This window comes from Podarcis gaigeae (assembly GCF_964106915.1).
Source record: "Podarcis gaigeae genome assembly, chromosome: 14".
NCBI classification, from domain to species: Eukaryota; Metazoa; Chordata; class Lepidosauria; order Squamata; family Lacertidae; genus Podarcis; species Podarcis gaigeae.
In genome coordinates this window covers 6,237,380-6,254,979 of record NC_139690.1, presented here as the reverse complement: position 1 = coordinate 6,254,979, position 17,600 = coordinate 6,237,380, and the positions used below count along the sequence as shown (strand labels likewise).

The 17,600-nt window shown below is 41.7% G+C and overlaps 1 protein-coding gene and 1 long non-coding RNA gene across 28 annotated transcripts in view; one reads left to right on the top strand and one right to left on the bottom strand.

Annotated features, from left to right (window-relative positions):
- Positions 1–17,589, top strand: part of TCF12 (transcription factor 12) — a 137,777-nt gene extending 120,188 nt beyond the window's left edge. For 22 of the 27 annotated variants that reach the window (XM_083712605.1, XM_083712599.1, XM_083712616.1 and 19 more), the window contains 5 exons: positions 5,788–5,902; positions 8,648–8,819; positions 9,859–10,091; positions 13,876–14,029; positions 15,414–17,589. In XM_083712605.1, the coding sequence (XP_083568731.1) occupies positions 5,788–5,902; positions 8,648–8,819; positions 9,859–10,091; positions 13,876–14,018 (663 nt within the window). In that variant the 3' untranslated portion in view covers positions 14,019–14,029; positions 15,414–17,589. The remainder of the gene's footprint in view (positions 1–5,787; positions 5,903–8,647; positions 8,820–9,858; positions 10,092–13,875; positions 14,030–15,413) is intronic. The other 5 variants (XM_083712596.1, XM_083712612.1, XM_083712608.1 and 2 more) reach the window with 1 other exon arrangement.
- Positions 10,098–17,589, bottom strand: LOC310831795. Its single transcript, XR_014557958.1, has 3 exons — positions 14,818–17,589; positions 11,118–14,550; positions 10,098–10,834 (listed from the first exon to the last, which is right to left on the bottom strand). It is a non-coding gene; the product is annotated as an uncharacterized lncRNA (long non-coding RNA).
- Positions 17,590–17,600: the final 11 nt, after the last annotated feature.

Here is a 17,600-nt window from a genome sequence, read left to right as displayed (position 1 = left end):
TGTTTTTGTGTAATTCTTATAAAAGGTGTATTTGTGGAGTACAGTATTTTTCGCTCTATAATACGCACCAGACCACAAGATGCACCTAGTTTTTGGAGGAAGAAAACAAGAAAAAATATATTCTGAATCTCAGAAGCCAGAACAGCAAGAGGGATCGCTGTGCAGTGAAAGCAGCAATCTCTCTTGCTGTTCTTGCTTCTGGGATAGCTGCACAGCCTGCATTCGCTCCATAAGACGCACACACATTTCCCCTTACTTTTTAGGAGGGAAAAAGTGAGTCTTATAGAGCAAAAAATACGGTAAGTGTTTGCCATATTTGCAAACACTTTGCATCCCTCTTCTGCGGTGTTTGGGCATCATGGCTGCAACCTGCATCCTTCAATCTGCACACAGTGCTTAGTGATGCTGTTTGTTCAGCTTGTTTCTTTCTGTTATTGTTTTCTCTTTCCTATTCCCTTGCATGGTTCTGTTTTTGTGTTTTGATTTTTAGGGTTGAGGAGTTATTTCTGCTCTGCCAGTTTGATCTGGAGGGGCAAGATGACTCCTCCCCCTGGAAGAGGCAAAAGACTCAGGTCCTTGCCTATCAAATCCAGTAGGAAGTGGCATACTCAAGATAAAATGTCTTCCAACCTAATCTGCAAATAGAAATAGTAAGAACCAATTTCATTTTTTTGAACTACATATTGGGTGTAGTTACAGATAGAAGAAGTGTGCATGCACACGAAAGCTCATACCAAGAACTAACTTAGTTGGTCTTTAAGGTGCTACTGGAAGGAATTTTTTTGTTTTGATATTGGGTGTAGAGATTGTGATTTATGTAGAAGATGCAGTCATGGTCTGTGTGTATCACTGGAAACTTGTCCTGAATCCCCATTTAATTCAGAAATGATGGGCTCTACATCATAGGTACTAAGGGAGAAACAGACTGGTGGGTCTGGTATAGGATTGTCTTCAGTGGTGAGATAGAAAATGTGCTCAGATTTGTTGGGCTGGCTGACTAGTGCAAGTAGACATGCTAATATTGGTGAACATTGCTAGTATAGCTCTTAATCAAATATAACATTATGAAAGTAATAATGTTATAAGGCCAAACCTCCTTACCCCTCTCATCACCTCTGAAGCACCAGCGAGGAAGAGCTAAGTTTTTCTCATTCTAGCTTGCTCTCTAAGAAGAAACTGTGGAGGGTTCACCAGTCAGATATGGAGGCATCATCCACAGCTGAGCAGTCTGAATCCCTTGGCCTGAGTGAAGGATGGGTGCCTAGTAGTTTCTTCTCCATATAATTTTTGTTGATGGAATTCTGACTGCTCTCAGTCGATAGAATGCGTAGGACAAGGCCTTCTATGCTGGCTGGGTCTGAAAGGAGTTGTAGTTCTAAACATCTGGAGAACACTAGGTTGGGGAAGATCATGTATGTTGACTGAAGCACTGATGAAGTAGGAAAGTTTGCCCTTCTGAGTAAACCTTGGCCAAAAAAAGTTCATTAAGATTTAGCAATATATTTTGGACATCCCATTGCAGCTCATTTTAACTTCTTAACTCTTAGAAAAAATAATTAAATTTCCTTGAAAATGTCCTTGGCAGAAGAAACAAGGAAATGAGTAATGTAAGTCTTATTTTTTATGACTTGCATAACCAGGCATGGTTTTATTGTAACACTTGCTTAAGTTTTCTGCCAGCTTTAAAAAAACCATTTCCTGCATCTCTGCTTAATTGTTGTTTTGGTGTGTTCTGTTGTGCTGGCTGTTACACTTTCCCTGCTCTTTACTCAATGAACATTTTAAATCTTAAAAGCAACCCACCATTTTGCGTTCTATTTCATGTTTGGAAGCATACATTACTGTTAGATTCCATTGTGCTTTTTGGGAGAAGCCTGGCATTGGCATGAACTACAATAACTTTAAGCTAAAGTAGGGAGCAGAGTCCTTCACTAGCTCTCTTGCCAGACATGTTGAGCACTTTCAAGTAAGTTGGCTGTCTCTCTATTCTTTGACGTATTTCCTTTTGTACTCGGTACTCAGCAACAAGTTAAAGAGTCCTATTTTGCAAGCTGCTTGGACATGCTGTACTTTTCTCGGTCCACTGCAAGAAATGTATAGTGCAGGGGTTGCCAGTGCAGCACCCACAGGTGCTAGGGCTCCTGCTGGTGTTTTGTGTCGCACCTGATAAGGTTTCAGTAAATATCCCCTCAAAAATCTGTGATGCATGGCAGACAGTTGGTTCTTTATGCTTGATCCTTGTGTTCATAGGCTTGGCTTTGCCTACATGGAAATGCCCCCTTAAATGGGTCCTCGTTTTGTTGGATGCCAGGATTGTTTTCAACAGGGGAGTTGTCCTTTGCTCTCTCTTTTTGTCACCTTGGTCAGATGTGAAACCTTCTGGTTTCAGTGTCAGTTACTTTAGGACTGCTACATTAGAGTGAGAGTTGAGTAATCCAGACTAAGTTTGCTCTAAACTATGGCTTAGTGTGATGTCTAAACACTGCCAGTGTTGTTACAAAGTTAACATTCTGGCCAGGTTTTGAAATTCCAGAAATTAGTATTTCCTGAAGTATCTTATTAAGAAAGTAGCTGTTTGAATTCAGTTAATGATCTAATGGGGTTTAGTTCATCAACCTGAGAACTCATTTAAGTTGATTTGATATTGTACTTGGTTAACATGCCTGGGTGGTTCAGTTGGTTAGAGCATGGTGCAGCGAATGCCAAGCTTGCAAGTTTGATCCCCGTATGGGACAGCTGCATATTCCTGCATTGCAGGGGGTTGGACTAGATGATCCTTAGCATCCCTTCCAACTCTACAATTCTATGATTCTATGTCATACATTGCTGTGTAATGGCATTCCTGGCAAAATATTTAATCTAAATTATTTTCTTGAGTCCCCTATTATATGTTCCTAGAAGTACAACTTCACTTTCAAAGTTTCCAGACTGTTTTCTGAATCTAACATTTGATCTGTCTGTCATTATTGGATTAGTCTTAGATTTTAACATTATCAAGAATCTGGTAGCTGTTAGGTTTGGACATTGCTTGAAGAATAAAAATTTAATAATATTCTGTAGCTACTTTGCCCGTAAGACATCTCATGATTAGCAGCTTGAATGTTATTTGGATTTGAGCATAACTAGAATAAAGATATACAAACCTTCTACAGCAGAATTTAACAAAGTTTTATTTTTAACCCTCCAGCCCCGGAGAGTTTCACACTTTCTTCATATAGAAACTTGTTTGCATTTCTATTTCTATCTGGTGACTATTGATATTATTGTGAAACTTTACACTAACCTGAGGCATGGTTCTATGTTAAAAGGAAAAGAAGAGCATCTAGGAAATATTTGACTAGTATGCATCTGTCTTTGTGGAAGAATCTTGCATTTGGAAAGTAATACAACAAATCAGGATGAATTGGAGTTCACAGGAAACAGTAAATTAAAGCATGAACTTGCATAAGGGTATTTATCTATGTCTCAGTAAAATCCACACTAAATGTTAAAGAGAAAAGCTGCATTAATTACTCAAGAGGGATTCAAAGCTCAGCAGTTTACTAGGCTTGAAGGATTTATTGAAAAGCAGGGGTTCTCATGTGTAACTGTGGGCAATAAACCTATTTAATTAAAGGCTTAATCTTTTAGCTGCTGTTCTCTGCTATTTATTCCTATAAAAAAAAAGCTTCATCTCTATAGTAGTGCTTGATTGCATGCCCCCCCCCTTTCAGGTTTGCATTTGTTGTTCCTTCTCCCATGAATACGTGTGTTAAAGGGGCGGAGGGGGATGACCTTTGACCTGCCAAGCATAGGCCTTCAGTGCCAGCAACCAAGGGTTCATGGTGAAGCATGTCATCAATCCTGGCAGCCAATCAGCAAAAAATGTATGATATTGGCACTGATGTTGCAAGAAGGGATCTCTCATGAGGGGTGAGGAGACAAACTCTTACAACCCAACTCTCAACCCTTGAGATATGTTGCAACCTTTAGAAGACCTCTGAAGGCAGCCCTGTATCGGGAAGTGCTTAATATCTTATGCTTTTAATGTTTAATTATGCTTTTGTATATGCTGGAAGCTGCCTAGAGTGGCTGGGGCAACCCCATCAGATGGGTGGGGTACAAATAATATAGTGTTTGTTGTTGCAAGGCCAGGTTGCTCACCGGAGTGAGGCGGTTTGAGCGTATTACACCAATCCTGGTCGACTGCACTGGCTCCCAATTATTTTCCAGGCCCAATTCAAAGTGCTGGTTTTGACCTATAAAGCCTTAAAGTGCTCAAGACCACAATACCTCAAGGACCGCCTCTTTCCATATGAACCCACCTCCTCCAAGAGAGATCCAGAGGGTGGCAACACGAGAACAGGCCTTTTCGGCAGTGGCTCCCCGTCTGTGCAATGCTCTTCCCAGGGAGGTTCGCCTGGAGCCTTCATTATACACCTCTTTAACCAGGCCTTTGGTTTATTTGATTGACATCCTATGCCCTTTTAAAATGTGTTTGGGGGGGTTGTTGGGTGGTGGTGGTTTTTATTTTGATTATGTACCTTGTGGTTTTATATTCTGAGACCTGCAGGTATAGGGCAGTAAAATTATAATAAGAATAAGAACAGGACCTTGGCTGTGTGAAGTGATATTATTTCCCTTCCCATTTACGGTACTTTTAACTTCACTTCTCTTGGATCTTCTTCAATTAATGGTAGAAGCATTGTGTCATAGGAGGGGAACCATAACTCTGCATTGGCAGAACATCAGAACAGCCTGCTAGATCAGGCTAATGGCCCATCTAGGCCAGCATCCTGTTCTCACAGTGGCCAACCAAACACTTGTGAAAAAACTGCAAGAAGGATTCAAGCATAACAGCACTCTCCTCTCTTGTGGTTTCCAGCAGCTGGCATTCAGAAACATTATTGCCTCTGACTATGAAGGCAGAGCATAGCCATCATGGCTAGTAGCTACTGATAGCTTTGTCCTCCATGAATTTATCTTTTAAAGCCATTTAACTGGGTGACCATCACTACCTCTTGTTGTGTAAATTCAATAGCAGATTAACTATGCAGTATGTGAAGAAGTACTTTCTTCTGTCCCAAATCTTCCAATATTCAGCTTTATTGAATGTACACAAGTTCTAGTGCTATGCAAGAAGAAAAACTTTTCTTCTTCCTTCTCCATACCATACATAATTCATAAATGCCTATCATGTAACCTCTTATTTGCCTTTTCTCTGGGCTGAAGAGCCCAAAATGCTGCCATGTTTCCTCACAGGGAGTTGTTATCCCTTTATCATTTTGTTGCCCTGTTCTGAACATTTTCCAACTACAATATTGTTTTTGGGATGAGGTGACTGCAACTGTACAAAGTATTCCAAATTCAATTCTTTTCTTAACTCCAGCGTGGAATTTGCCTTTTTCACAGCTGCTGCACATGGGGTCAGCATCTTTATTGAGCTATCTACTTTTACTCCAAGGTCTCATTCCTGGTCAGTCACTGCCAGTTCAGATCCCGTTATCTTGTTTGTGCAATTATGACCCCCCCCCCCCAATTACATACATCACTTTACACTTGTTTACATTGAATTTACACTGAATTCCATTTTACTGCCCATTTGGTCAATTTGGATATGTCCTTTCAGAGCTCTTCACAATCACTTTTTGTTTTATTGAACAATTTAGTATCATCAGCAAACATAACGACCTCACTACTCATTCCCCGTGTCAGCAGTGCTAGGAGCCACTGCCACTGAGAAAGACCTTGGGCTGACTGCGTCTATTGCCTGACTGATTATCTGTGATTGTGCTTTTTTTGTCCTAGGTCAGTGCGCACCGAGAAGACAGTGTCAGCCTCAGTGGCAGTCATTCGGGATTGTCCAGTGCCCTTTCTGCTCAGAATTCTGAACTAAACCACAAAGCACAAGAAAGCTACAGAGGTAAGAAAAGTACAGAGGTAAGATGAATTCCAGCTGGATTTTTCCTAACGCATGACTCTGGGTGACTAGTCCATCTAAGCATCCTAGGGAGTCTAATCTACAAACCTGCCTGTATTTAATTGTCTCTTCATGAACGAGAAATATACTGTAGCTGGAGGAATCTTTGTGATATGCAGTAAAATTCTTCATGTAAACCCCACTGATTCCTCTCCCTAAAAACTTGTATTTGGGTTGCTGTTTGTTGTGATCCCAGGCATGCTTTGGCAATGTTTGTATACCTGTCTTAAACAGTGATGGGAAACATTTTTTCACCGATAAGCCAGATCTTGTATCTTCTCCCCACTCCACCTGTGCAGGCCATCTTTGACAAGTAGACAGGACCTGTCAAAGCATAACCCTTGTGCAGAGTTTACTAAGCATCCAGCAACCAGCTGATTGTTGGGTGCTTCAGAATTGCTGCACAAGGTGCTTTGCAAACCCTCTAGTCCAGAGCTTTCCAAACTTTTCATGTTGGTGACACTTTTTAGACATGTTTCATTTCGCTCACAGTGATTCAGTTTTACTAGCAAACCGGAGGTTAAACTAATCCCTTGTAAGAGCATTCATTCGACACACCCACACATTGCAGCTGACACACTAACGGGTCACGACACACAGTTTGGAAAGCTGCTCTAGTTGGTGTTTGGGCAGTGCTGAGCACAATAACTGCAAAGTACTTTGCACATACTTCTCAATCAGTAATAAGCTTCCCAAAAGCCTAACAACCAGCTGATTGTGGGATGCCTCTTTTAACCCCACCGCTACCTGCTCCACACCTGACATCCTATATAATATCAGATGTAGGGCACATGGGCATGGCTTGGCCAAAATGGCCTTGGGGGCCAAATGGGGAGTTTAGTTAGGCTAAATCTGATGTGCATGCTGGAAGTTCCCCACTTCTACTTAAGCGCGCGCATGTAGCATATCCCATAATAGTTGTCTGTCTTTCCTTCCAAACTGCATGTGTCAGCCTATCTTCTAAATTTTTAAAGAAGGGGATTAAATCTGCACAATCACTTTTGGATTTCACCTGCAGAAGTGGTTCCCTATAAACTGAAATGGACTTGTGTAGCACTTCCTGTTCTTTAAAATGATGTTTATACAGTAACAAGCTGAACTGATACCCCAGCCTTGGCAGAACACACCCATTCATAGCAGGTATCTTTAAGAGCACTTTCAGTTCTCAGCTGAAACAAGCTAAGGCATGAGAAGTTTTGCTGGCCTGAATGGATGGATTCCCTTCTTTTTCCCTTTAGGTCGCACAGTAAAATGAGCAGTACCACAGATGGCTTCTTTGAGTAGGTCTTATGCACAGAGGGGGTAGAATGCGTCATTTTCTGGACTAGTTGGAACTTACAGCCACAGTGCACAAGGACTGCCCATTCTGGTCCCTGATTTATTCATATGGTGTTTGCCAACAATTCTCCAAATGGTCTCTTAAAATAATATTTCTTTGAATGGTATCTTATAAATCCAAAGCACAGTGATTTGGGTTGTGGGTCCTGAAAAGAATGATAGTCTGTGTGCTTGGTCAACACCAAGAGTCGTTACTCTTACAGCTAATAAGATCTCTGCCTGTTCCCCACCCTACCCGCTGCCCCATATCATGTAAATACTGAATAATTTCTTACCCTTTGCCTTTCAACCTGCAGTAATCATTTATTAGGTACATCACAGAAAACTTTTATTCTCTCAACATTTCTCATAGACAGTAGGGCACTATGGAGAGGTTATATCCCCTCAAGGATCACTTAATAAGAGTCTGCTGCAGGAGGCAGTGTATATGTGCCATGTATTTCAGGTTCTCAAGAGTAGAATATGGGGAAATGAGAACCATTCATGTTGCACTGAAAAGGGTTTGGGATGAGAGCCACACTTAGTTCCACTTGAGACATGCACACAATGCTAGCAGGGCAAGGCGACTGGAATCTGGAAAAGTTCCTGCCTCCCCCTCCCAAAGCAATTTGTTTTTGTCTTTGCAGGGAGAATTATTATTGCCCAGGGCTTTACATGATCACTTATTTGAAGCCAAAACAGGGGCAAGACAGACGTATCCAGCAGAGTTCCTAGAGGCTCTTTTTCTCACTTCAGAATTGTTGTGAACTGGTCCTGGTCTTTTGTGACACTTGCTGAAATAAGCACGGTCTTAAATTTCTTCTCTCCTGGCATGGACCTCTAATTTATTGTAGACAGCAATTACATTTCAAAGGTTTTCTGGAATTGTGAGAGATTCTTAACTGAAAACTTCAAGTTTTGGGTTTTTTTATCAAGAAAAAAAGTCTAATGGGTGACATGTTGAGCAGCCAATAAAAGCATCAGTGTTGGAGTTCAAGTGAAAAAACAAACTGTTTTTATCTGTCATATTAAATTACATCATCTTCCCCACAAAACCCAAATGCACCCAACCCATCAAGTAGCTATTTCAGACAGCTAATGGACTCAACATTAGAGCCTCCCACATTGTCACCTTGAAACACTTATGTTTAGTTTGGAGCAAAAGAAGGGAGGGGTTTCTAATACTACCTTATGACCTTCGTCCTGAGCTTAGTTCCTTTTTCAACATTTTCCTGTGTCTTCTCTATCTGGGTGGGAGCCACTTGCTACCCATTTTCTTAATCCAGGTTGTCTTTGGACAAACATAAGGGAGGTGGTGGATTTCTTATTGCCTGATCTTATTTCTTATTACTCTGTTGTGTTTGCATGCAGTGCTGTCATCTGGGTTGCCGAACCACTCCGTAGCATTAGGTCCGGCTGAGATCAAGTCAGAGCACAAGGAGAAAGATGACAACACACATGAACTTGCCTCCTCTGATGATATGAAATCTGACGATGAGTCCTCCCAAAAGGATATCAAAATCTCATCAAGAGGAAGAACAAGGTATAGCAGCCCACTCCTCAGAGGTCAGGTTCTCTGTCAGTACCCTCTGCCTGGGGTGAGAAAAAGTCTTAGAGTGGTTGGGGGGGGGGCAGAATAAAAAAGAGCATATATGATTTCAGGTGTCAGTTCAGTGTACAAATAATGGAAAGTTCAATATGGAAGTTTTCTTTCAGTGTCTTCTAAGGCAGTGTTTCCCAACCTTGTGCCTCCAGATGTTTTTGGCCTACAACTCCCATCATCCCTAGCTAGCAAGACCAGTGGTCAGGGATGATGGGAGTTGTAGGCCAAAAACATCTGGAGGCACAAGGTTGGGAAACACTGTTCTAAGGCACAGTAGTTCATGCAAACTGTTATTGACCCCTCAGAATAAGGTCCACTATTTCTGGTACACCACAAAGGATGACAGGCACTTCACATGGAGAAGTGGGCAGCTTTTCAAGTCAGGAGTGAGTTGCCAGGTGTAGGTGTTTTTTTGCTCTTCCTGATAAGCTGTCATTCTTAAGTAAGCTCTGAGTCTTTGTTGTGTATACCTTCCATCCTGAACTGTTCATGTGAGCTGCGTGGACCTCTGAAAGATCTGCTTCTGGTTTGGAGGAAATGACTAGTAAGGCAAAAAGAAGGATCACTTCAGCAAATTCACCTTGGCGGCAGTAATTTCTCTTGTTAATTACTTTGGGGTGAACTTGCTCACAACATGCTTGCATAAACTAAGAGCCAGGTGCTCACAGATCTCAACTCTGGCAACATTTTTGGAACACTGTCTTCAGGTTGCCATAACCTCACTGACAGGCTACACTATTCATGCAAATGTTCTACTTGTGTGAGAGATGGGTTGGCCAAAAGTAGCAAAAGCGGGTGGGGAGTGGGGTTAGAGTGAGAAATTAGGGCTCATTGTTCTGGTTTGCAGAGGCCAATTCCTTGCATGGAAGACACTTGAAAAGGAGGAATGCAGGCAGCAGTAAAAAGTTCTGTGATACGATATGAACAGGGATGATTGCCAGGTGCTTACTCCAGGCACTTTACCTGCTTGTGTTTACAGCAGCACTAATGAAGATGAGGACTTAAATCCGGAACAAAAGCTGGAGCGGGAGCGAGAGAGGCGGATGGCCAATAACGCTCGTGAGCGCTTGCGGGTCCGAGATATTAACGAAGCATTCAAAGAGCTGGGCCGGATGTGTCAACTTCATCTGAAGAGTGAGAAACCTCAGACCAAGCTGCTTATTCTTCACCAGGCTGTGGCAGTCATTCTCAGTCTCGAGCAGCAAGTCAGAGGTGAGCTTGGCTGGGCGGAGCATCTTTCTCTTCTTTCCCTCTTTGTCCCAGTTTTTGTGTTGCCTTCTTCATCCAAGTTTGAATGTCATTTATTAAGCCGTGTTCTAATTTGCATCTAAGAGGGATAGGGATGAAGGAGGAGGGCAGGCCATGTTGCCTTGTGGGCAAGAGGTGGCAGTGGCAGGACTTTGACAGGCCTTTCTGCACAGTGCTGTGTGAAGTGGGTGTGGTGCACTCAGGATTCACCACCTATCCATTCATGCTGGGTGGTGCAATTCCACAGTATCATGGGTGGCTGCCAGCTCTGTTGTGTATAAACTTAGGATGGCCAGACCTAACCCTTTTTGAGTTCCAGCATATTTAGTGGGAGAGCTGAGCACATATAACTTTTAAGAGTTCCTTTTTTCAGTAAGATTCAACATAAACCTGGGAACACAGAGAGATTTTATTGCTTTTTAACAAACGGGTCCAGGCTGTTGTATCTGCTTCTCTCGCAAACTCCACCCCGTCACCCAGAAATATCACAGAGGCAAGAAAATGCCCATGTATCACATACTGCTTAATATTGTTGTAAACCACTTAGAGATTTCTTTAACAATGAAGTGGTATATAAATTTTTAAAATAAATAAATCACAGTTCAGCACAGGCATCTGGACCCTCTGGGGTTGGCATGGTGCTGCTTGGGACAGAGCGCAGTAACTTTAAGCCAAGGCCAGCAGCCCCCTGCCTCAGTTCCCCTTCTCTAGAAGCATGTGGTAGCATTTTATCACTTATGATTGAAGAGAAGAAGAAGAAGAGTTTGGATTTGATATCCCGCCTTTCACTCCCCTTCAGGAGTCTCAAAGCGGCTAACATTCTCCTTTCCCTTCCTCCCCCACAACAAACACTCTGTGAGGTGAGTGGGGCTGAGAGACTTAAGAAGTGTGACTAGCCCAAGGTCACCCAGCAGCTGCATGTGGAGGAGCGGAGACTCGAACCCGGTTCCCCAGATTACAAGACTACCGCTCTTAACCACTACACCACACTGGCTCTGGGGCTCTTTTTCAGGAAAAAGGGGGTAAAGTGCCATGCCAGGGCGCAGGGGAGCAGGTATTTTCTTCTCCATTAGTGTTATACTATTTATGTGCTGTGTGTTTTGTATAATTGTTTTGCTTTTATAATTCAATTTATGTTTACCATAAAGTCTTTGTAGGCCTATTCATGATTTTTTTGGTTTGTGTACCTCATTCTTCCTTCAAACTGTGTGCTAGGGCTTCACAGTCACTTCATGCAGTCACTCTGTGGTGATTTTCTGTCTGGGCTTATTTCATTGTTACTGCAGGCATGATATCAGTAAACGTAAGTTAACATAAGGTCAGTTGTTATTCCCAGGCAAAACAGGGTGGAGCAGCATTGCTGCCCTGGCTGCCCAATGCAGAGGTCACTGCTGGTAACCTGGGGGGGGGCGAGGTGCAGAACACGGTCTCGGGATTATCTGATTGGCTCTGCAGCTCTGCCCCCACAACACCGACCTCCCTGCTCCCTTAACTCCTGGCAGCAACCTCCATGCTGGGAAGGCAGGTGAGCAGCACTCTTGTGCCAGCCACCACCGTTCCCATGATGCAGGCAGGCAATTTTAGATGTTGATCTACTTGCCCAAGGCAGGCTAGGAGCTTCATGACTGAACTGAGAATTTAAGCTTGCTCTCTCAGGTCCAAGTCCTCCCTAACCTCTGGATGTTTGGCTATATCTACAAATTGAAATACTAAAACTGAATAAAGAAAGCAAAGGATAGATGCAACTGAAAATACATTGATAATCTTCGCTAATGATCATGAATTCAGCTTGTGTGGTGTTTGCAGTGCGGGTTCATAGAAGGAGGATCCGCTGCGTGCCTGGAGCTCTGCGCAAGGAAGGGCTGTCCCCTTGTCTTCCGTGTCAGGAATGTTCCTGCTGAGCTCTGTGTGCACACCAGTGCCCTGAGTGCTTTAAATCCTAACCATAGGCGATAATTTTTTATTTAAATTACATTCTGTCAAGTCCATTTATCATAATCCTTGTGGGGTTTGCCTGACTTTGAGGGGGCACCAGCTGCCACTGGAAGCAGAGTTAACCCTTAGCAACAAATCCATATCCATGTCAACCTTGAAAAGTCCTCTCTTGAGGTTGGGTTATAAAATAAGCACAGTTCTTTATAATCACATTCTCCTGTCGAACTGGAGCGACTGTTGACCTCTCGTATGCAACTCCTTTTGTATCTGTGTCAAAGAAATGATGAAACGGACATCAGAGCCACACCATCTCCCACTAAAGAGGATGTGTTTCTCCCTCCCTTGTTTATTTCTCCCTGTGGGCCGCCTGGACACAGCTGTGTTTTGTATTGTGCTTTCTCATCTGATGCATTTCCAGGGTGTACATATAAATGTCTTCGAGATGCAGAAGGTGTCAACATTAATATCTGCTCAGTGGTCTAAATCACCAAGTGACATCTCATCTGTTCTGTTGCTTATGCCAGCAACTTGGGCCTCATTTTGAATTCTTTTTTTCTGTTACGTTGTAAGAAAACAAGGATGAGAGTGTTTATCTTGGAAGTGACGGAATTAACAGCTGAACATGGAAATGGAATATTCAATAGCAGTATTTTTATCAGTGCTTAGATCAGGCTTCCCCAAACTGGTGCCCTCCAGATGAACCACACAGCTGTACTGGTTGGGATTTATGGAAGTTGTAGTCTCAAACATATTTGAGGGCACAAAGTTGAGGATGGCCGACTTGAATGAAGAGGTGAATGGAATCCTTAGCAGATTTGTAAATGAGAAATGAAACTGGGAGGAGTCAGTAATATCTCAGAAAACAGGAATCGCCTAGCCAGTCAGCTAAGATCAAGTGTAGAAAACAGTCATGATCTTGACAAAATGGAAATCAGCCAAAACTTAACAAAATGAAATTCAACAGAACCAAATGCAAACTTCTGCATTTAGACAAAAATCAATAAAATACACAGATCTATAGATTGGAGAATATCTTGACACTGGTATATCTGAAAGGGTTATTGAGGTTTTAATCAATCACAAGCTGCACATGAGTCACTAGTGTGATACAGACGCAAAAAAAGCTAATGTGAATTTAAGCTTCATTAGCAAAACCATAAAATATATAATCAAAATATAAACAACAACCCAGTAACCCATCACAATGTCTCCATTGTGTTTTGGAGTATCTTTTGAAAAATGTTTAACATGGTGTTGTTTGTTTTATTAAAAATTTTAAATAAAGTTTTAAAAGCTTTTAGTTGTGACTTATATTGCCTCAGGGACCTGCTGAAACCATATTTGGGGTATAAATGTGAAAAACAGTAAATCAATATGGTCCTTTTGTTTTGAATCGTGAGTTTCCACACCAGAATCAGGTGCCACTAGGAATGTGCAGGGCTTCTGTGGAAACCTCCCAGGCTATCTCTGAACTCTTGGTGGACTGCTGGTTCTCTCTCTGGTTGGGGCTGAGTACAACAAATAAACAGATTTTTTATTTTTGAAACTGTTGTTTTGTGCAAAATTGGTGAATCATAAAACAATGTATTTCAAATGTCATTATACAAGCTGCCTTGCGATGCCTTGGCTCAGAAAGATGGCATATCTAGATTGAAATAAATAAACATCTGTAAGAACTATCTGTGGAGTTCAGCATGCTTGATAATGCCAGGTAGATAGATCTTTGGTTTGCTTCCATATTGAGAACTAGTCATCAAGCAAAACCATACCTTTCATGCATTAATAGAGGTGGTGTTTTTTATGTTACTCTTAGAGAGGAACCTAAACCCAAAAGCAGCCTGCCTTAAGAGAAGGGAAGAAGAAAAAGTTTCTGCCGTATCGGCAGAGCCACCAGCATCACACCCAGGAAGCCATCCTGGACTTAGTGAAACTACCAACCCTATGGGTCATATGTAAACACCAGCCAGGTAGGTGAAACATTTCACATCTGTGTGAGTTAAAGAAAGCTCTTTTGAATATCTAGAATTGAAATTTGGGTGGCAGGACACAGGACATAGTTAAAGTATGAAAATGATTTGACTACTCTTTGTGCTTGTTTTAACTATTGCCATGAGACCCAGATCTAGTTGTTGTTTTCAAATGCTATAAAGTCCTTTACCATTTTACCACATCAAATATAGTTTTGTTAAAATGAATAGCAATACTCAACAAAAACCTTTAGGACTTGCCATTACTAAAAATCTACTGAGAGCTCACCTTAAGAAGCACCAGATCTTCAGCCTGTGTAGGTGTTTGCGTAAGTCACTTGTACCACTTTTTAGCCGGGAGAGATGAGAGACGCAACTAAAAAGAATCACAAAAGAACCAATTCTGTGGAAGAAGCATCCAAGTGAGCTCCCTGATTGGCCCTCATGACTTGATGTAGCTGTTTTGTTATTATGGCATCCTTTACTTTCCCCCTTGCTACATCAGTTTTGCACAAAAGTAGCTGAGTGCCAAGCATTTTGTCACCTGGCTCTTTTGTGCTACTGTAAAACTCACTGTGAGAATTAACCACAAAGTATGTATATATTGTGAAGACAGAACAGTTTTGAAGAGGGTAGACCAAGGCTAAAATTCTGTCCATGCAAACTAGACTGATTGCTTGGTATAGGAATGGTCTCTGTTGTGTGCCTGTCTTGGTTACAGCAGGTGGTCCATCCAGTTTTGAGGGGGTCATCTGCAAATAGACCAGTAGCTGGTAATGCAAATGGGCTCTTGGGCATATTTTCTCCATGAGCTTGTCATGACAGAGAGATTCTTTTGAGTAGAGTGTTTTCCTTTGCACAGTTGATGCTTTGGTGCTGACTTTGCTCTACCTCCACACAGAGAATGGAAGCAAGTCAAGCCATTTCAACTCCTACTTGATCTATTGGCTAGTGCAATAGACCAATTTCTATGCAGGGCAGATACACACTATACATTTAAAGCACATTCAGTGCACTTTCAAAGCACATGACTTTCCCCCCAAATCATGGGAGCTGGAGTTTAAGTTCACAGGATTTGGGGGGGGGGGGGAGGCTAAATGTGTGTTGGATAGGATTTTAATGTTTAGTGTAGATCTGCCTCTAGTTTCTTGGATGGGGCCATTGGGCCTCAGTGCTGTGGGATAAACCGCTTCAAGAGAAACAGAATCTGATCTTGCACATAAAACTGGATGCTGTCCTACATGGCTTGCTGGGGCTGGCTGGTCTTTCGGCCAGCTGCAGATCAGCCAGGCTTTGCTGGTGAAAATAGTAACTATTAGTAGATTTAGCAGACATTCATGGTGCCATCATCATTTGCTAATATCTTCTATGATTTTCACACCAGAATTCCAGAATCATGGGGAGGAAACCTAGAAGGTGACCTGCTTTTCTTCACAAGGACACAGACTCAAAATTGAACAAAGACACATCTGATAGGAGACACAAGAAACCCAAACGCAATTATATGGTTAAAGTAACTGGTGACCAACTGCATCAGGGTGATGATGCCAACAGCATCTCCTCCTGATAGAATTTCAGCACCAGAAATATTCTGTGCATCTCCTCCTCCTCCTCCTCCTCCTTGTCCTCTTGCAAGCAGCATGCCGCTCCAGCACAATCAGAGACTCTTTGATTCCTCCACTCGCCGTGGAAGTTGCCTTGTGCCTAAACTGAATTGACAAATGCATTGTAACTACAAATTGTTATTTATTTGTGATGGAACTGTGAAGGTCTACATATGAAGGGAAATGTTAAGCTGTTCAAAACTGATGGGAGTTCAGCTGAGAGGTTGGTGTTAAGAGAGCAAAACTACAAAAACTTCTAAGCCTTCACATTCCCAACATACTTGTGAATGTCTTAAAAGAAAGAAGGGACAAGGGCTTCTGTCATTCTTCCCATTCCTTTGGCTGTTTGGTGCATGTTTTCCTTAGTATGTCTTTTTATTTTTAAATGCTTGCCAGCCCTCTCAGGCACAGTTCCTTATTGCAAAGGTGTTCCTGTTCCAAGTGCAAGGCATGAACCATACTATGGTCACAGCATTCTTGGAATGAAAAGAAGTGATGTACTATTGATTTCTCAAACCCTTTAGACAGTTGGGGTTCCTAGTATAACTTACAATGTGAACTGTAAATTTGGGGGGGGGGGCAACCAACTTAGAACTGCTTTGTTTTCTAAGCAGTAAGTATAAGTAAATGGTTGTAAGCATAAAATATATTAAAATGCAAAGGAGACTTACTTACCTGTTGTAAAGTCTGGTGAGCAGTCCGATCTGAAGTTTGTTGTGGCAGGAGTAGGGTGAGTGGATCTGACCACTGGGATACAAGAGCAACAGCCAGACTGTCCTTACACTTTAGCTTAAAAATTATCATCTAGTTTACCTGCAAAGAAGGTTGGGATGGGATCTTATCAACTTCTTGCCATACGTCTTTGTCCTAGAAAATAAGCTGCAACAGCAATCTCAGAATATGTTGCAGCTTGACCTGAGTGGTCCTTAAGTCTTCCCTTCTTGCTCCCTCTTTTGGGGATATCCCAGCTCTTTTGAACTTCCATAAAAGCTGTCTTCCACTGTAGCACCCCAGAGTGTGGCAGACAGGAAGGGACAATCAAAACACAACTTTCCTAACTCTCTTCCTGGCTGCCATCTGCTTGTACTCACTAAAGAAATAGATCAACTAGCCATCTGAATAATCTCACCACATTTGAAAGAACAAAAATGTTGCTACAACAGGCTTAAGAATTTTAGATCACGTCTTAGATGGTTCCTAGAAAATCAACTGGTTTGTGAAGTGACTGACTGGATTATTTATCAGTTCTCCAGTAACACCTGACCCAACTTCTGTGGCCTTGTTCTTCATTTCAGTGCTTCTTGTCTCAATGAACTTCTGCTTATGATGACATGTGAAAGTGCTAACCTGCCACTGCCTGACCTTCTTCCTTCCAAGCTTGTTGTCTCTTGGCTGTATTAGACTTTGTGGTATGCCCAGAAGCTTTCCTTCATAAAATAGAAAGAGAGAGAGAGAGAGAAAAAGAAAACATTTGGCTTATTTTTCACTGTAGCTAGTCTTTTATACAATAATCTTGTAAGAAAGTGTCTTGAATTCTAAATATTACTCTTTCTAGATTTTTGAAATCAAAAAAGTTTTCAGTAAAAAAAATTTCTTACTTTATTTTACTATATTAGGTAGTAAAAAATGTAGGGTTATTTACCGTAACCTGTCCATTAATACCATAAATTTACAATAGCATTGTAAGAGCATAGTAGGGTTCTAGCACACTGTATAGTACCTTATGGAGTATTGTAAGAGCTACTTGTCCGAGATGAATTGCTTCTCATCTTGTTACCCGGTTTCCATTGTTGGTTTATTGAAAATTTGTACCCTGTGTCAAATTTCAGGATGTTACTGATAAACTTTTTCAACCAGCAGAAAGAAGTTCAACATTTTTTCTGTCAAATGTAACAGAAAACACTATGTATATAACATTTATGTAGCAATAAATGTGCCATCTTTTTTTTAAAAAAAGCCTTTGTAAA